At 36.0% G+C, this 14,915-nt stretch overlaps 1 protein-coding gene across 1 annotated transcript in view; it reads left to right on the forward strand.

The window, feature by feature from the left end:
• LOC135207444 (uncharacterized) overlaps nucleotides 1-14,910 on the forward strand; it is a gene marked incomplete at its 3' end in the record, with an annotated part of 15,449 nt that extends 539 nt beyond the window's left edge. The window contains exons 2-4 of the mRNA XM_064239170.1: nucleotides 5,912-6,008; nucleotides 7,429-7,565; nucleotides 14,881-14,910. Coding sequence (XP_064095240.1) covers nucleotides 5,912-6,008; nucleotides 7,429-7,565; nucleotides 14,881-14,910 — 264 coding nt within the window. The remainder of the gene's footprint in view (nucleotides 1-5,911; nucleotides 6,009-7,428; nucleotides 7,566-14,880) is intronic.
• Between the last annotated feature and the right edge of the window lie 5 nt (nucleotides 14,911-14,915).

Raw genomic sequence — 14,915 nt, forward strand, 5'->3', positions numbered from 1 at the left:
TACTATCAGTTTTCTTCTTCTTCTTCTTCTTCTTCTTCTTCTTCTTCTTCTTCTTCTTCTTATTATTATTATTATTATTATTATTATTATTATTATTATTATTATTATTATTATTATTATTATTATTATTATTATTATTATTTGGAAGAGGAATACTATTCATAAAGAACAAGTTTCCAAAGTATGTGGAGTTCATTTGAAAGACATAAGAAACAGAAAATAAAGAAAAAAAAGAGACCAGTTCTTAGAAAAAAATAGATTAAATAATTAAATTGCATTAAAGAAGTAATTAAGTAATTGCATTAGGGTAGTAATGCTTTACCTATACTTACCTATACTTACCTATACGTAAAATTAACACATACACATACCTACACTCAAACACTTTTGCTTGAAATACCCACACATACACAGACCTGTACTTTGAATATAGTACTCTTTGTCATCAGATTATTAGCGAAGTTAGGCAACGCCATCTCGGGTCAGTTCCTGGATGGAGTACCATCTACAAATGGCGGGAGCCATCGACTACATAATCCGCTTAAATATTCTTATTTATAAAACTATCTCAACAGCAGTTCGAGTAGAGCCCAATTATGGTCTAAAAGGATTTAAGATTCTACCCTAAATATATATATATATATATATATTATATATATATATAGATATATATATAATCTTGTATATAGATAGATAATATATATAATAAATATATATATATATATATGCACTCAAAAGTAAATGTGTTCCTGTTTTAATTTTATTACATCCCTTTCTTGTAAATACTTTTAAGAAAAACTCTCTCTCTCTCTCCCTCTCTCGTCTCTCTCTCTCGTCTCTCTCTACTTTCCTTCTCTCTCTCTCCTCTTCTCTCTCTCTCATACATACGTATTATATATATATATATATATATATATATATATATGTATGTATGTATGTATGTATGTATATATGTATTCGTGTGCCTCTTATCGCCTTACGAAATTTTACCAAAGTTCCAATACAGTTCTCAACCACAGTACTTATCAATTAACATATAATTCTGCAACATGAAAAGTTGCCCATCTTTCAAATTCGACAAATATTGCTTAGCTTTCCAACCTATCGTTGTGAAATGAGAGAATATTCCGTTTCGTTGCAAGCATTCGTAAGCCTCATTTGATGTAATTTCTCGAGGCGAAAAATATATTATCTTAAATAAAATACGTTCGTTTGCTCCATAAACGATTCGACGCAAATAAATCGAGCATTTTTAATACGACGACTAATACTTTTTAATTGCGAGGAAATTAAAAATAAGTTTAACAGCGACACTTTACCCCCTGGAAATAATCGCCTGGTAGACGGTCGCACTAAAATGGGCTTTATCCATTCGTGACGTAAGGTCGAAAATAGAATGAGAGTATTCTGATGGTCTACATTTACATGCAGAAACCGTCCAGTGCTGTAAATGAAGTTTGTAGATATTTAGTATTCTCTTAATTATTATAAGCTTGTATGTTTGTTTTCCTTGCTTGTTTTTCATTAGATTGGGGCTGTGCAAACACTGGAGAGAGAGAGAGAGAGAGAGAGAGAAATACTTCCCTTGAGACATGCTCTTAGAAGAGAGAGAGAGAGAGAGAGAGAGAAATACTTCCCTTGAGACATGCTCTTAAGAGAGAGAGAGAAGAGAGAGAGAGAGAGAGGAGAGAGAGAGAGAGAGGAAAAAAGCACTTCCCTTGAGGCAGACTTGCAATATTTATTTGTAAAACCTATATGATTTAACAGAGAGAGAGAGAGAGAGAGAGAGAGAGAGAGAGAGAGAGAGGACTTCCCTTGAGTCATGCTTGTAATATTTGTCTGTAACACCTTTGTGATTTAACAGACACAGTTTTAGAATGAGAGAGAAAGAGAGAGAGAGAGAGATGAACTTTCGTATCTATTCTCTTTACTTCAGATTCTCATATTTCATTTTCTTTCCGCGACGCCAAATTGTCGTTGTGAAATCAGTCATCTTTCCAGACTTAACCAGATTATATTCTTCATGCGTTTATGAGAAGGTCAAGTGTCAAGTTCAAGTTTGTTAATCGTAAGCCACTCAGTTTACATTTAATCTTTTCATTATGAATTCTGAGGCTTTCGAAATGTTTTTATTGAACGTCGACGTAAAGAAGAACACCCAGTTTAGTTTGAAATACATCATACATAAATAAAATAAAGCACCATTTATATTAATACTGAGATCATTAAGAATACTAAGGTTATGGAGGATTGATAATGGTAGTTACATTTGACAACGTCTACGAGAGAGAGAGAGAGAGAGAGAGAGAGAGAGAGAGAGAGAGAGAGAGAGAGAGAGAGAGAGAGACTAGGATAGATGGTTTTTCTGTTATATAAGTAAAAGGAGTCATTGAGATCACATTCTTCATAACGAAAAAATATAATATGATTGGTGATATATTTAAGCAAAGTAAGAATATAATGTAAATGAGCTCTTCAGTAGAATATAAGCATAAGCTGAATTCATTACTGAGAGAGAGAGAGAGAGAGAGAGAGAGAGAGAGAGAGAGAGACCAGGACCAGAAGTATATCGCAGTCGGATTAGTGTCTCAAAAAATGAATAAATCCACACAAAAAAGTCATTCTGATGTTGACAAGACCTTCAACGCCTTCTGCTGCGTCGTCTCCCACCTTCTGAACCGCCTCTTCTTATCGTCGATACCTCCTCCACGGAGGTCCCTCGAGAGGTCGCGTGTACGTGAAGGAGGAGGAGGAGGAGGAGGAGGAGGAGGTAGTGTGTAGGTATGTGACGCCACCTCTGCCATTAGAAACCTCTCCATAACCATTTCAGGGACATGTGTGGTTGGCATGCAAATGCCAAGATTCCTGACCCTCCTTGCATTTCAAAAGAGGGCTTTGAATCGATGTGGGATTCTCCTCTCTCTCTCTCTCTCTCTCTCTCTCTCTCTCTCTCTCTCTAGAACATCTGAAAATGTACGTATGCATCCTTGTTCTTATGGCACCATTCTATCATCTTCTCTCAAAATTTCATTACAGTAGGCTATTTCCACTGAAATGTACCAAAGGACTTCCCAGTTCTGTAAAATATCTTTTTAAAAAGGTTTTTTTTTCCAAAATGCCTCTAAGTACAGAACCTTTCGAGGTAAAATCATTACTCATTTTTGCGCTACAGTGAATAATTAATTATGTAACCCTTAAAGTTTTAGTCCATTTTGATCATATTGTATATTATCATAAGTGTGTATTATAGGTCGTCTCGTGGAGATTATCATAAGTGCCTATTATAAGGTCGTCTCTTGTAGATTATCATAAGTGTGTATTTTAAGGTCGTCTCGTGTAGATTATCATAAGTGTCTATTATAAGGTCGTCTCTTGTATATTATCACAAGTGTGTATTATAGGTCGTCTTGTGTATATTATCATAAGTGTCTATTATAAGGTCGTCTCTTGTAGATTATCATAAGTGTGTATTATAGGTCTTCTTGTGTATATTATCATAAGTGTGTATTATAGGTCGTCTTGTGTATATTTTCATAAGTGTGTATTATAAGGTCGTCTTGTATTGGGTGACTGACTTGCAAAAATAAATTGAAGAACTATAATACTTCTCTGATAAAGAGAAATATTTCTTATATAATTGTCTTCAAATTAGGCTACTAGCCACTGAAATCCTTGAGACTCCCAAAAATAAATCCAATATTTGCAATACTTCTATGATAAAGTCAAGTATTTCTTATAAATAGCCTCCAAATTGGGCTATTAGCTACTTAAATCCTTCAACTGGTAAAAAAAATCAATTGAAGAATATAATTTTTCTCTGACAAAGAGAAGTATTTCATTTAATATATAGTCTTCTAATTGGCTACTAGCTACTTAAATCCTTTAACTAGTAAAAAAATCAATTAAAGAACTATAATGCTTTTCAGACAGGGAGAAGTATGTAATTTATATATAGTCTTCAAATTGGGCTACTAGCTACTTAAATCCATGATAAATACCTTTTTGTGGTGTTAAGTCAGATGTAGAATACATAGGCTCAGACAAAAGGTTCTAGTCAAGACTATGAGTGTCAGGAGAAGCAGAAAGGTAGATAATAAAGAAAATCAATTGAAACGTAAGAAAAAGATCGAGAGAAGGACCTCCCACCAGTTCTTTCATTAGGGTGAGGTGAAAGGGAGGTGGAAGGCGTTAGTCTGGGATTAAGATAGAGTGGAAATCATTGTATTTTCGTTTTTTTTTTTTTTTTTTTTTTTTTTTGCGGAATTCTATATTTTATGGGTGTTTTGCGGAATCTTTTTTTTTTTCTTTTTTTTTGCGGAATTATATTTTTGGCGGATTTCTGTTTGTTGTGTAATTTTTTTTTTTTTGTGGAATTCTGTTTTTTTTTTTTTTTTCTAGAATTCTAAGGTTTGCGGAATTCATTTTTTTTTTTTTTTTTTTGCGGAATTCTATTTTTGTGGTATTTTGTCTTTTGTGGAATTCTGGTTTTTTTTCAGAGTTCTAAGTTTTGTAGGATTCTATTTTTTGCGGATTTCTATTTTTTTCTGAACTTTTTTTTTTTGGGGGGGGGCCAAATTCTATTTTGGGGGGGATTCTGAGCGCTATAGCAAGCTTTTCCTACAACAGAGCAAACTCGATGTATATTATATTTCTTCCTTCCCCTATCTTATTTTACAGTGGTTAAGGACTACCGAGCCACCTGCCTTATCAATGTATAATTTAATTGCAAATGTTATTCCTTACCTGTTATACGTCCCTGATCTGCCTATCAATAAATGTTTATAAGATCTTCCTTTTCTTTCTCTTATCCTTCTCCTGCAAACTGACCTCCCCAAGTTCTCTCTTATTCATCCGATTTCTGCATTTACCTCCTCCCCTTCCAGTTCTCACCTGTTCTTGTATTTTGAGATTTCCCCTAGATTATTGAATGAGCCTCTCTCTCCGATTGAGAAATCTGAGGTCTCTGTTGACACTATGCCAGATTCTGCAGCAACTTATTTTGGAGGTTGGGGCATGTCCCGTTCGTGTTTAGAGGCTGGGACGTCATCGGTCAGCTCTTCGGAATAGTGACCAAAATAGTATCTGTAGAGAAGATCCAGTTGGAGCACCTTATAGCACAAAGAGCCAGTTGACACTTGACTGGATTATGCAACAACTTATTTTCGGGTTGGGGCATGTCCCATTCGTGTTGCGAGTTTAGAAGCTGGGACGTCATCGTTCAGCTCTTTGGAATAGTGGCCAAAATAGTATCTGTAGATAAGATTTAGTGGGGAAACCTTACAGCACAGAGCTAAGTTATTGGCGTTGTTGAAACTCGGTAAGGTTCTGCAGCAACAACTTATTTTGAGACTGGAACTCTGTTCTTCACCTTACCCTGATAGTGACCAAAATAGTATCTGTAGAGGAGATCCAGTTGGGACACATTACACCACAGAGAGCTAAGTTATGTGTGCTTCGTTGACACTTAACAGGTTTCTAAAACAAATAATTTTGAGGTTGGTGTATTTCTCGTTCGTGTTTAGTTCACTGGGATAGGGACTAAAATAGTATCTGTAGAAAACGTCTGTTGAGGGCAGCGCAGAGATGCAAGGCAGCCAGTGAGATAAATATGAAGTGAAGGATTTTGTGGTGGAGTTTTATGAAATAGTTTTGATAGAAATTGAGGTTTATAGTAGATTTTGAAAAAAAATAAACATTAAAAATCATACTTAGAAAGTCCTGAGAACATATTAAAATAAGGAAAATAAAAGCAGGATTAGGTAATAATCAAATCACAAGAGAAAAAGGTAGAAGAAACATGAAAATATCCTAGCATATCTCGCGTATTTATTTAAACACATTACTCGTTGGAATAACATTCCTTCGAATCTTAGCCCATTCAACAAGCTATAATTAACATCTTACCTTCCAGTGTGCGCTAATGCTTGTGCTCGTGGCTACCATCATCATTAATGTTTCCTTCATCGTGGATAAAACACGGCAACTTCGAGCACCGATGATCAACACAGGTACCGTACGAGTATAGTATCTTGTTTAAACCTGGATTTTTTTAATTCAGTGAATGTTGAAGTAATAAAGTGATTTTGTTTTGCTAAATGGTCGTGTGGGGCATTTACTTATTTTGGTGCAGGTCGGGTCTTATTAAACGGATTTTTTATAGTGAGGAATGTGAGAAAATAAAATTTTGATGTATTTGTTGATAAATCATATACATTTCTACCTGAGCAACTTATTTTAGAAATATGTATGTGTATACACATATTTATGTTACAGGGAATATGTAAAATCCTTAAAGCATATGTAAAATAACCAATTCGCTTTGGAACATTTGATCCCAGAGGGTTAGTACTGAACATGGTGAAACAGTGATTCATCTACATGGTTTTGCTGAGGTTGGTACTAGTCCCTTAGAGGTGAAATGTGTTTCGCAGTGTTTAGTACTAGCCCCTGGGGGATCAAATGCACTTAGGGACATTTGTTTCCCCACGGGGTAGCACTAAACACGGGAAGTACATGTCTTCCTAAGGGCTAGTACTAAACACGGCGAAGTACATTTAACTCCCCAGGGGCTAGTACTAAACATGGCGAAGTACATTTGTCTTTCCAGGGGCTAGTTCTAAACACGGAAAAATACATTTGTCTTCCCAGGGGCTAGTACTAAACACGGCGAAGTACATTTTTGTCTTCCCAGGGGCTAGTACTAAACACAGCAAAGTACATTTGACTCCTCAGGGGCTAGTACTAAACACTGCAAAGTACATTTGACTCCCTAGGGCCTAGTACTGAACACGGCGAAACAGTGCAGATGAAGCACTGTTTCAGCGTGTTTAGTACTAGCCCCTCGGTGTTCAAAATGATAAGCGAATTGGTAATTTCACAAATTACCTAGGAATTTCGTGATTTCACATATTTCCTAGGGATTTCATGAAACCCCTGATTTCATATATTTCCTAGTGATTTTCGTAAAATCCCTGATTTCACATATTTCCTAGGGATTTCGTGAAATCCTTGATTTCACATATTTCCTAGGGATTTCGTGAAAGCCCTGATTTCACATATTTCCTGGGAATTTCGTGAAACCCCTGATTTCACATATTTCCTGGGAATTTCGTGAAACCCCTGACTTCACATATTTCCTGGGAATTTCGTGAAACCCCTGATTTCACATATTTCCTAGAGATTTTCGCGAAATCCCTGATTTCATATATTTCCTAGTACCTTCGTGAAATCCTTGATTTTCACATATTTCTTAGGGATTTCGTGAAATCCCTGAATTCACAAATATATATATATATTTAGGGATTTCGTAAAATCCCTGATTTCACATGGGATTTCGTGAATTTCTAGGGATTTCGTGAAACCCCTGATTTTACATATTTCCTAGGGATTTCGTGAAATTCTTGATTTCTCCTATGTTTCCTATCCCAGAGAGTGACGGGGACGGCGGAGGCGCAGGCGTAGGGCGGAGGAACAACCTTCGCCTTCAGGAATCGCCTCCGAAGACTCTGACCGTCGACGTCATCTCGAGTCAGAATCGTGTTGCCGTCACTGTCGATGGCGCCACGGTAAGTCTTAATATAAAGTCTAATAAATTCTAGTAAAGTCTAAAAATCTAGTAAAGTCTAATAAAGTCTAAAAACCTAGTGAAGTCTAATAAATTCTAATGAAGTCCAAAGATCTAGTAAAGTCTAATTAAGTCTAAAAATCTAGTAAAGTCTAATAAAGTCTAAAAATCTAGTAAAGTCTAATAAAGTCTAAAAACCTAGTGAAGTCTAATAAATTCTAATGAAGTCTAAAGATCTAGTAAAGTCTAATAAAGTCTCATAAATTTTAATAGTCAAAAAATTAAGTAAAGTCTAAAGATTCTAACAAAGTCTAAAAATCTAGTGAAGTCTAGCAAAGTCTAATAAGTTCTAATGAAGTCTAAAAATCTGGTGAAGTCTAAGAAAGTCTAATTAATTCTAATGAAGTCTAAAAATCTAGTAAAGTCTGATAAATTGTAATGAAGTCTAAAAGTCTAATTGTGTAATAAATTCTAATGAAGTCTAAAAGTAAAGTTAAAAATTCCCTAAGAAAGATCTAAAAAATTTGAAGTAAAAATAAAAAGCAAAGTCTAAAAATCTAAAGCAAATGTTCTAAGCAGAAAAATTCTTAACAAAGTCTAGCAGTCTAACAAAGTCTAAAAATCTAATAACATCCGTTTTCTATAAGTTTTTTTTTAACTTCAAGTAACTAGTAAAAGTAATTCAGGAATTATTCCACCAGTTATGTGTTATTTAATTATAAAAATTGCAGAATTACAAAGATTACATTAATATCATTTCGCCTACGTGAATTATCCCGAGGGGATATTGCTTTAAGAGCCGCCGCATACCTTGTTGCGTTGCTGGAGAGAGAGAGAGAGAGAGAGAGAGAGAGAGAGAGAGAGAGAGAGAGAATGTCATCATATATTCACCAAGCCACAGGAAATTCTCGCAAGCAGATTTTGCCATTACAGAAGAGAGAGAGAGAGAGAGAGAGAGAGAGAGAGAGAGAGAGAGAGAGAGTAAACAAGAGAGGGAGACAGAGAAGAGAGAGAGAGAGAGATGGAGAGTGGATGAGTGAGTGAACAAGAGAGAGAGAGAGAGACGGGGATAAGGTATTTAAAGAGAGAGTGAGTGAGTGAGTGAACATGAGAGAGAGAGAGAGAGGGAAAGAGCGTGAGCTTTAGAGATAGAGTGTGTGTGTGTGTGTGTTTGTGAGTGTGTGTGTGTGTGAGTGAGTGAACTAGAGAGAGAGGGAGACGGGGATGAGTCAGAGGAGGAGAGAGAGAGAGAGAGAGAGAGAGAGAGAGAGAGAGAGTGGGTGTGTGTGTGGTGTGTGTGTGTGTGAGTGTGAATGAGTGAGTGAACAAGAGAAAGAGAGGGATTGTGTATGAATGAGAGAGAGAGAGAGAGAGAGAGAGAGAGAATGCGTGAGTGAACAAGAGAAAGAGAAAGAGAGAGACGGGGATGAGTTAAAGAGAGAGAGAGAGAGTGTGTGAGTGAGTGAACAAGAGAGAGAGAGAGAGGGAGGGAGAGCGTGAGCTAGTGAGAGAGAGAGAGAGAGAGAGAGGAGAGAGAGAGAGAGAGAGAGAGAGGGAGGAAGAGAGCGTGATCTAGAGAGAGAGAGAGAGAGAGAGAGAGAGAGAGAGTAGTAGGTTTTAATTCTGGGTACAACTAATTCTAATTTCATACAGATTTGTAATATGAATATGAAAATGTTCCGTTTTCGTTCTTAAAAAGCTAATGCCGCTGGTGTTTTTTTGCGTCATCACAATCGTGTTTTCTTTTTATTTAGCTTTCGACATGATTTATGTTCATAGCTTATTTATGTATTTCCCCGGAAAATGTAATATTAAATTTGTATTCATAAATTGCTTCGCGTCGTAGATGGAAATTATCGTATTACTTGTACTTTGCATTATTTTATTTCTAATAGTAACGAAAACTTAAGGTGTAATATATCTATACACATTTATCAACATAGTAATATACAGGTAGTTTCCTTCATTGTGATAAATATGTATAGATACAACTTTCTTTAAATTACTTTTGAGAATATTTTATGTAAAAATGCAGCTTTCATTACATTACTATTGAGACTAGTTTTTCTAGAACATCCTCAAGGAATTAAAGCCATAAAATTGAAAAGGAATTAAAGCCATAAACGTGAAAAGAATTACCTATTAACTTCTCGATTTCATAATGTCCTTGGATGGACTTTCTGCAGGAAGCCTTCAAATCCAAAAGGAAATCAGTGTAGATATTCTCCTGCTCGTATGCGATTTGAACCCACGCTGGTTAGAAGAGAGAGAGATGAGAGAGAGAGAGAGAGAGAGAGAGAGAGAGAGAGAGAGAGAGAGAGAGCATGTTTAACTTAATCCAAAATCCCAAACTGTCAGAGAGAGAGAGAGAGAGAGAGAGAGAGAGAGAGAGAGAGAATTTAACTTTTTCCCAAAATCCCAAACTGTAAAGAGAGAGAGAGACCTTACCTTACAGACCTTACATCTTGTTCGGGTTGCCCCAGTCCCTCAGTGTGAGGCACCTCTAATGTCTACCAGAGAGTTGCTAGTACATCTTCCGGTATATTTTGCATCTTCCAATCTTGGATGGTCTGGGATGCAGTTTAGATATTTGTCGAGCTTATTCTTAAACACATCTACGCTCACTCCTGATATATTTCCTCAGATGAGCTGGCAACGCATTGAATAGACGCTGCATTCGATGCTGGTGCGTAGTGGATTAATGTCCTGTGTGCTTTCCTTATTTTTCCTGGTATAGTTTTGGGCACTATTAATCTACCTCTGCTTGCTCTTTCTGATATTTTAGTTCCATGATATTTTCTGCTATTCCTTCTATCTGTTTCCATGCCTGAATTATCATGTAGCGTTCTCTTCTCCTTTCTAGACTATATTAATTTTAAGAATTGTAGTCTTTCCCAGTAGTCTAGGTCCTTAACTTCTTCTATTCTAGCTGTAAAGGACCTTGTACACTCTCTATTTGTGCAATATCCTTTTGATATTGTGGGTACCATATCATATTGCAATATTCAAGTGGACTACGAAACATATGTTTTATAAAGCATTAATTCATGTGTTCAGCTTTTCTTTGTTTTTGAAGTGCCGTAACAACATTCCCATTTTTGCTTTACATTTTGCCAACAGAGTTGCTATTTGATCATTGCATAAATGTTCCTATTCATCATCACACCAAGGTCTTTAACCGCTTCCTTATTTGTGATGGTCTCATTATTAGGTCCCTTATATGCATATAGCTTTCTTTCTCTGTCTCCATAATTTATTGATTCAAATTTATCAGAGTTAAATACCATCCTATTTTACCTCTGCCCAATCATATACTTTGTTAAGGTCTCTTTGTAGAGCGTTCCTATCTTCATCACAAGTAATTTCTCTACTTATTCTTGTGTCATCTGCGAAACTACTCACTACCGAATCCTTCACATTATTGTCTATGTCTTCAATCATAATAACAAACAGTATTGCAGCTAACACCGTACCTTGCGGCACACCGGATATTACCTTGACTTCATCCGATTTCTCGTCGTTTGCAATAACTATCTGTTTTTCTTTTCGTTGTGTAAAAATTCTTTTAACCATCTTCCTACTTTATCCACGATATTGTGTTTTCTCATTTTCTTCGCTAATATATTATGGTCTACTTTATCAAAAGCTTTTGCAAAGTCTAAATAAACCACATCTGTTTCATTTCCGCTTTTCATATTTTTGAATATGTTCTCACGGTGGACTAACAGTTGGGTTTGTGTACTTTTTCCGGGTACGAAACCATGTTGTCCTTTATTAAACAAATTATTTTTTATTAAATGTTTCATAATATTTTTCTTCATTCACCCGTTTTCATACACTTTCATAATATGTGATGTTAGACTCACAGGCCTATAATTACTTGCCTCTAGTCTTGATCCACTTTGAAAGTAGGGGTAATATTATGCTAATTTGTGCTCATCATAAATCTTGCCTGTATCTACACTTTGTCTTAATAATATTGCAAGTGGCTTTGCGATAGAATGAGAACTGAGAGAGAGGAGACGAATCGAGAGACGAGAAGAGCAGAGGAGAAGAAAGTGTTTAACGTAATCCCAAAATCCCAAACATAGGAGAGAGAGAGAGAGAGAGAGATTGTGTGTGACTTAATCCCAAAATCCCAAACTGTTACAGACATACTTTTCGTCTTTTAAAATATTGTTTCTAAAAAAAAACTACAAGATATCAAAAAGAAAACTTAAGAAAGAACCCTCTAATTCCAGAAGTAACTCCAGAGCAATAAATCTTATAAGTCAACCGTTACGTCTTCCTCAAAAAATATAATATAATAATAATAATAATAATAATAATAATAATAATAATAATAATAATAATAATAATAATAATAACAATCTGATGAATGTCAGGTCAACGAGTGTCTCTTTCCCGCTGGTCAGTAGATGCAAAACCATAAATTAAGACTTTTTTTACTTAATCTCCTTCTTAGGAAATGTATCCTCTAATTTATTTACTAAGTTAGTAAATAAATTACTACGTCAATAGTATTTCAACCACTAATTTATTTATTAAGTTAGTGAGGCAAAAAAAAATACAAATCATAAAGACATATCTTGCCAGGTTCAGGAAAGTTAGACTTATCTTTTTCCCAACTTGTTGCTGTTCTAAATATTTCAGCTCGGGCTGTTCTTGTTGACGGGGATTTGTCACTACCACAAGAAAATATTACCCTTCTCTTTTATCCAGTGGAATTTCTTCTTAGCGTTGCCATGTATTATCTAGTATAAGAAGATATTTCTGGACATTTTTTGGCGTCGTAAATCCTTCTTCTTTTTGCATCGCTCTGTAGAAAAGTTTCTTATATAAATAATTGAAATGTACAGAGTGGTTCTGATAAGTGTGGAGGAATATTTAGGTCATTCTCGATGGCAATATACTTAGTAACAGATAAACACACATAGGTGTGTGTTTGCGTGTGTATATGTGTTTGTGTTTGTGTATGTGCATGTGTGTATATGTGTCTTGTGTGTCTAGTAGTATGTGATTCACTAACCTTTCCAGGCAACTTCATAAATCATTTGGAAATAAATTTCAAACGTTCTATGAGGAGTATGGGCCTCCAATTTAAATGGGCCTCCAATTAAACATAACATAAAAAGTTCTTTGTCAATATATTTACTGTAAAATTTATGTTCTCTCCGATGAAATTTTAATTTAACATTGACTAGAGATTTGGGAATTGGATTTTGTCATTCTGAGCCTTGGGATTAATGTAGTTTCTTTGTTGTAGTAATAATTATTATTATCATTGTGAGATAAAGGTGATTATTTTATATTATTATTTTTTTTTTTTTTTTTTTTTTTTTTTTGCTCTATCACAGTCCTCCAATTCGACTGGGTGGTATTTATAGTGTGGGGTTCCGGGTTGCATCCTGCCTCCTTAGGAGTCCATCACTTTTCTTACCTATAGTGTGCCGTTTCTAGGATCACACTTCTGCATGAGTCCTGGAGCTACTTCAGCCTCTAGTTTTTTTCTAGATTCCTTTTCAGGGATCTTGGGATCGTGCCTAGTGCTCCTATGATTATGGTACGATTTCAACTGGCATATCCCATATCCTTCTTATTTCTATTTCAGATCTTGATACTTATCCATTTTTTCCCTCTCTTTCTCTTCAACTCTGGTGTCCCATGGTATTGCGACATCAATGAGTGATACTTTCTTCTTGATTTTGTCAATCAACATCACGTCTGGTCTGTTTGCACGTATCACCCTATCCGTTCTGATACCATAGTCCCAGAGGATCTTTGCCTGATCGTTTTCTATCACTCCTTCAGGTTGGTGCTCGTACCACTTATTACTGCAAGGTAGCTGATGTTTCTTGCACAGGCTCCAGTGGAGGGCTTTTGCCACAGAATCATGCCTCTTTTTGTACTGGTTCTGTGCAAGTGCCGGGCATTCACTTGCTATGTGGTTTTATGGTTTCATTTTTCGTATTGCACTTCTACATATGGGAGAGAGTTATTTCCGTCTATCGTTCTTTGAACATACTGGTTCTTAGGGCCTGATCTTGTGCCGTGTATCATTCCTTCAGTTTCCTTCTTTAGCTCTCCCCTCTGTAGCCATTGCCAATTGTCATCGCTGGCTAGTTCTTTAGTCTCTCATGTATTGTCCGTGCATTGGTTTGTTGTGCCAGTCTCTGTTCTGTCTGTCTTTCTCCTGTCTGTATATTTCTGGGTCTTCGTCTACTTCTATTAGTAGTCCTTCCCATGCACTCTTTAGCCACTCGTCTTCACTGGTTTTCAGATATTGCCCAGTGCTCTGTTTTCGATGTTGACGCAGTCCTCTATACTTAGTAGTCCTCTCCCTCCTTCCTTTCGTGTTATGTATAGTCTGTCCGTATTTGCTCTTGGGTGTAGTGCTTTGTGTATTGTCATATGTTTCCTGGTTTTCTGATCTATGCTGCGGAGTTCTGCCTTCGTCCATTCGACTATTCCTGCGTTGTATCTGATTACTGGCACTGCCCATGTGTTTATGGCTTTTATCATATTTCCGGCGTTGAGTTTTGACTTGAGTATCGCCTTGAGTCTCTGTATATATTCTTTCCTGATCGTGTCCTTCATCTCTTGGTATTTTATATCCCCTCCTTTCATTATTCCCAGGTTTTTGTATCCTGTCTCATCTATGTTTTCGATGTTGCTCCCATCTGGTAGCTTTATCCTTCAGTTCTTGTTACTTTGCCCTTTTGTATGTTGACTAAGGCGCATTTTTCTATTCCAAACTCCATCCTGATGTCCCCATATACAACCCTTACAGTCTGGATTAGGGTATCTATTTCCTTGATGCTCTTACCATACAGCTTGATGTCGTCCATGAACATCAGATGATTGATTCTGTTGCCTCTTTTTCTTGAGTTGGTACCCGGCATCCATCTTCTGTAGTACTTTTGTCATGGGAATCATGGCTACTACGAAGAGTAGGGGGGACAGTGAGTCGCCCTGGAAGATACCCTCTCCTGATATTAACCTCTGCTAGTCTTATTCCAGAGCTTGTAAGTATTGTATTCCAGTTGCGCATTGTTATTATTATTATTATTATTATTATTATTATTATTATTATTATTATTATTATTATTATTATTATTATTATTATTATTATATTAACCTTTTATTGAATAAGACATATATGAGGTAGAAGTATAATAATAATAATAATAATGATAATAATAATAATAATAATAGATCTTACTCTTTTATTACCCTTTTATAATGTCAGCACAATCATCAAATTAACTTTCTCTATCTCTCTCTCTCTCTCTCTCTCTCTCTCTCTCTCTCACCAGATCGTGGAGGAGAGTGACAGCATTAAAAAGGGGGG

This window comes from Macrobrachium nipponense, chromosome 32 (assembly GCF_015104395.2).
Source record: "Macrobrachium nipponense isolate FS-2020 chromosome 32, ASM1510439v2, whole genome shotgun sequence".
Classification (NCBI taxonomy): Eukaryota; Metazoa; Arthropoda; class Malacostraca; order Decapoda; family Palaemonidae; genus Macrobrachium; species Macrobrachium nipponense.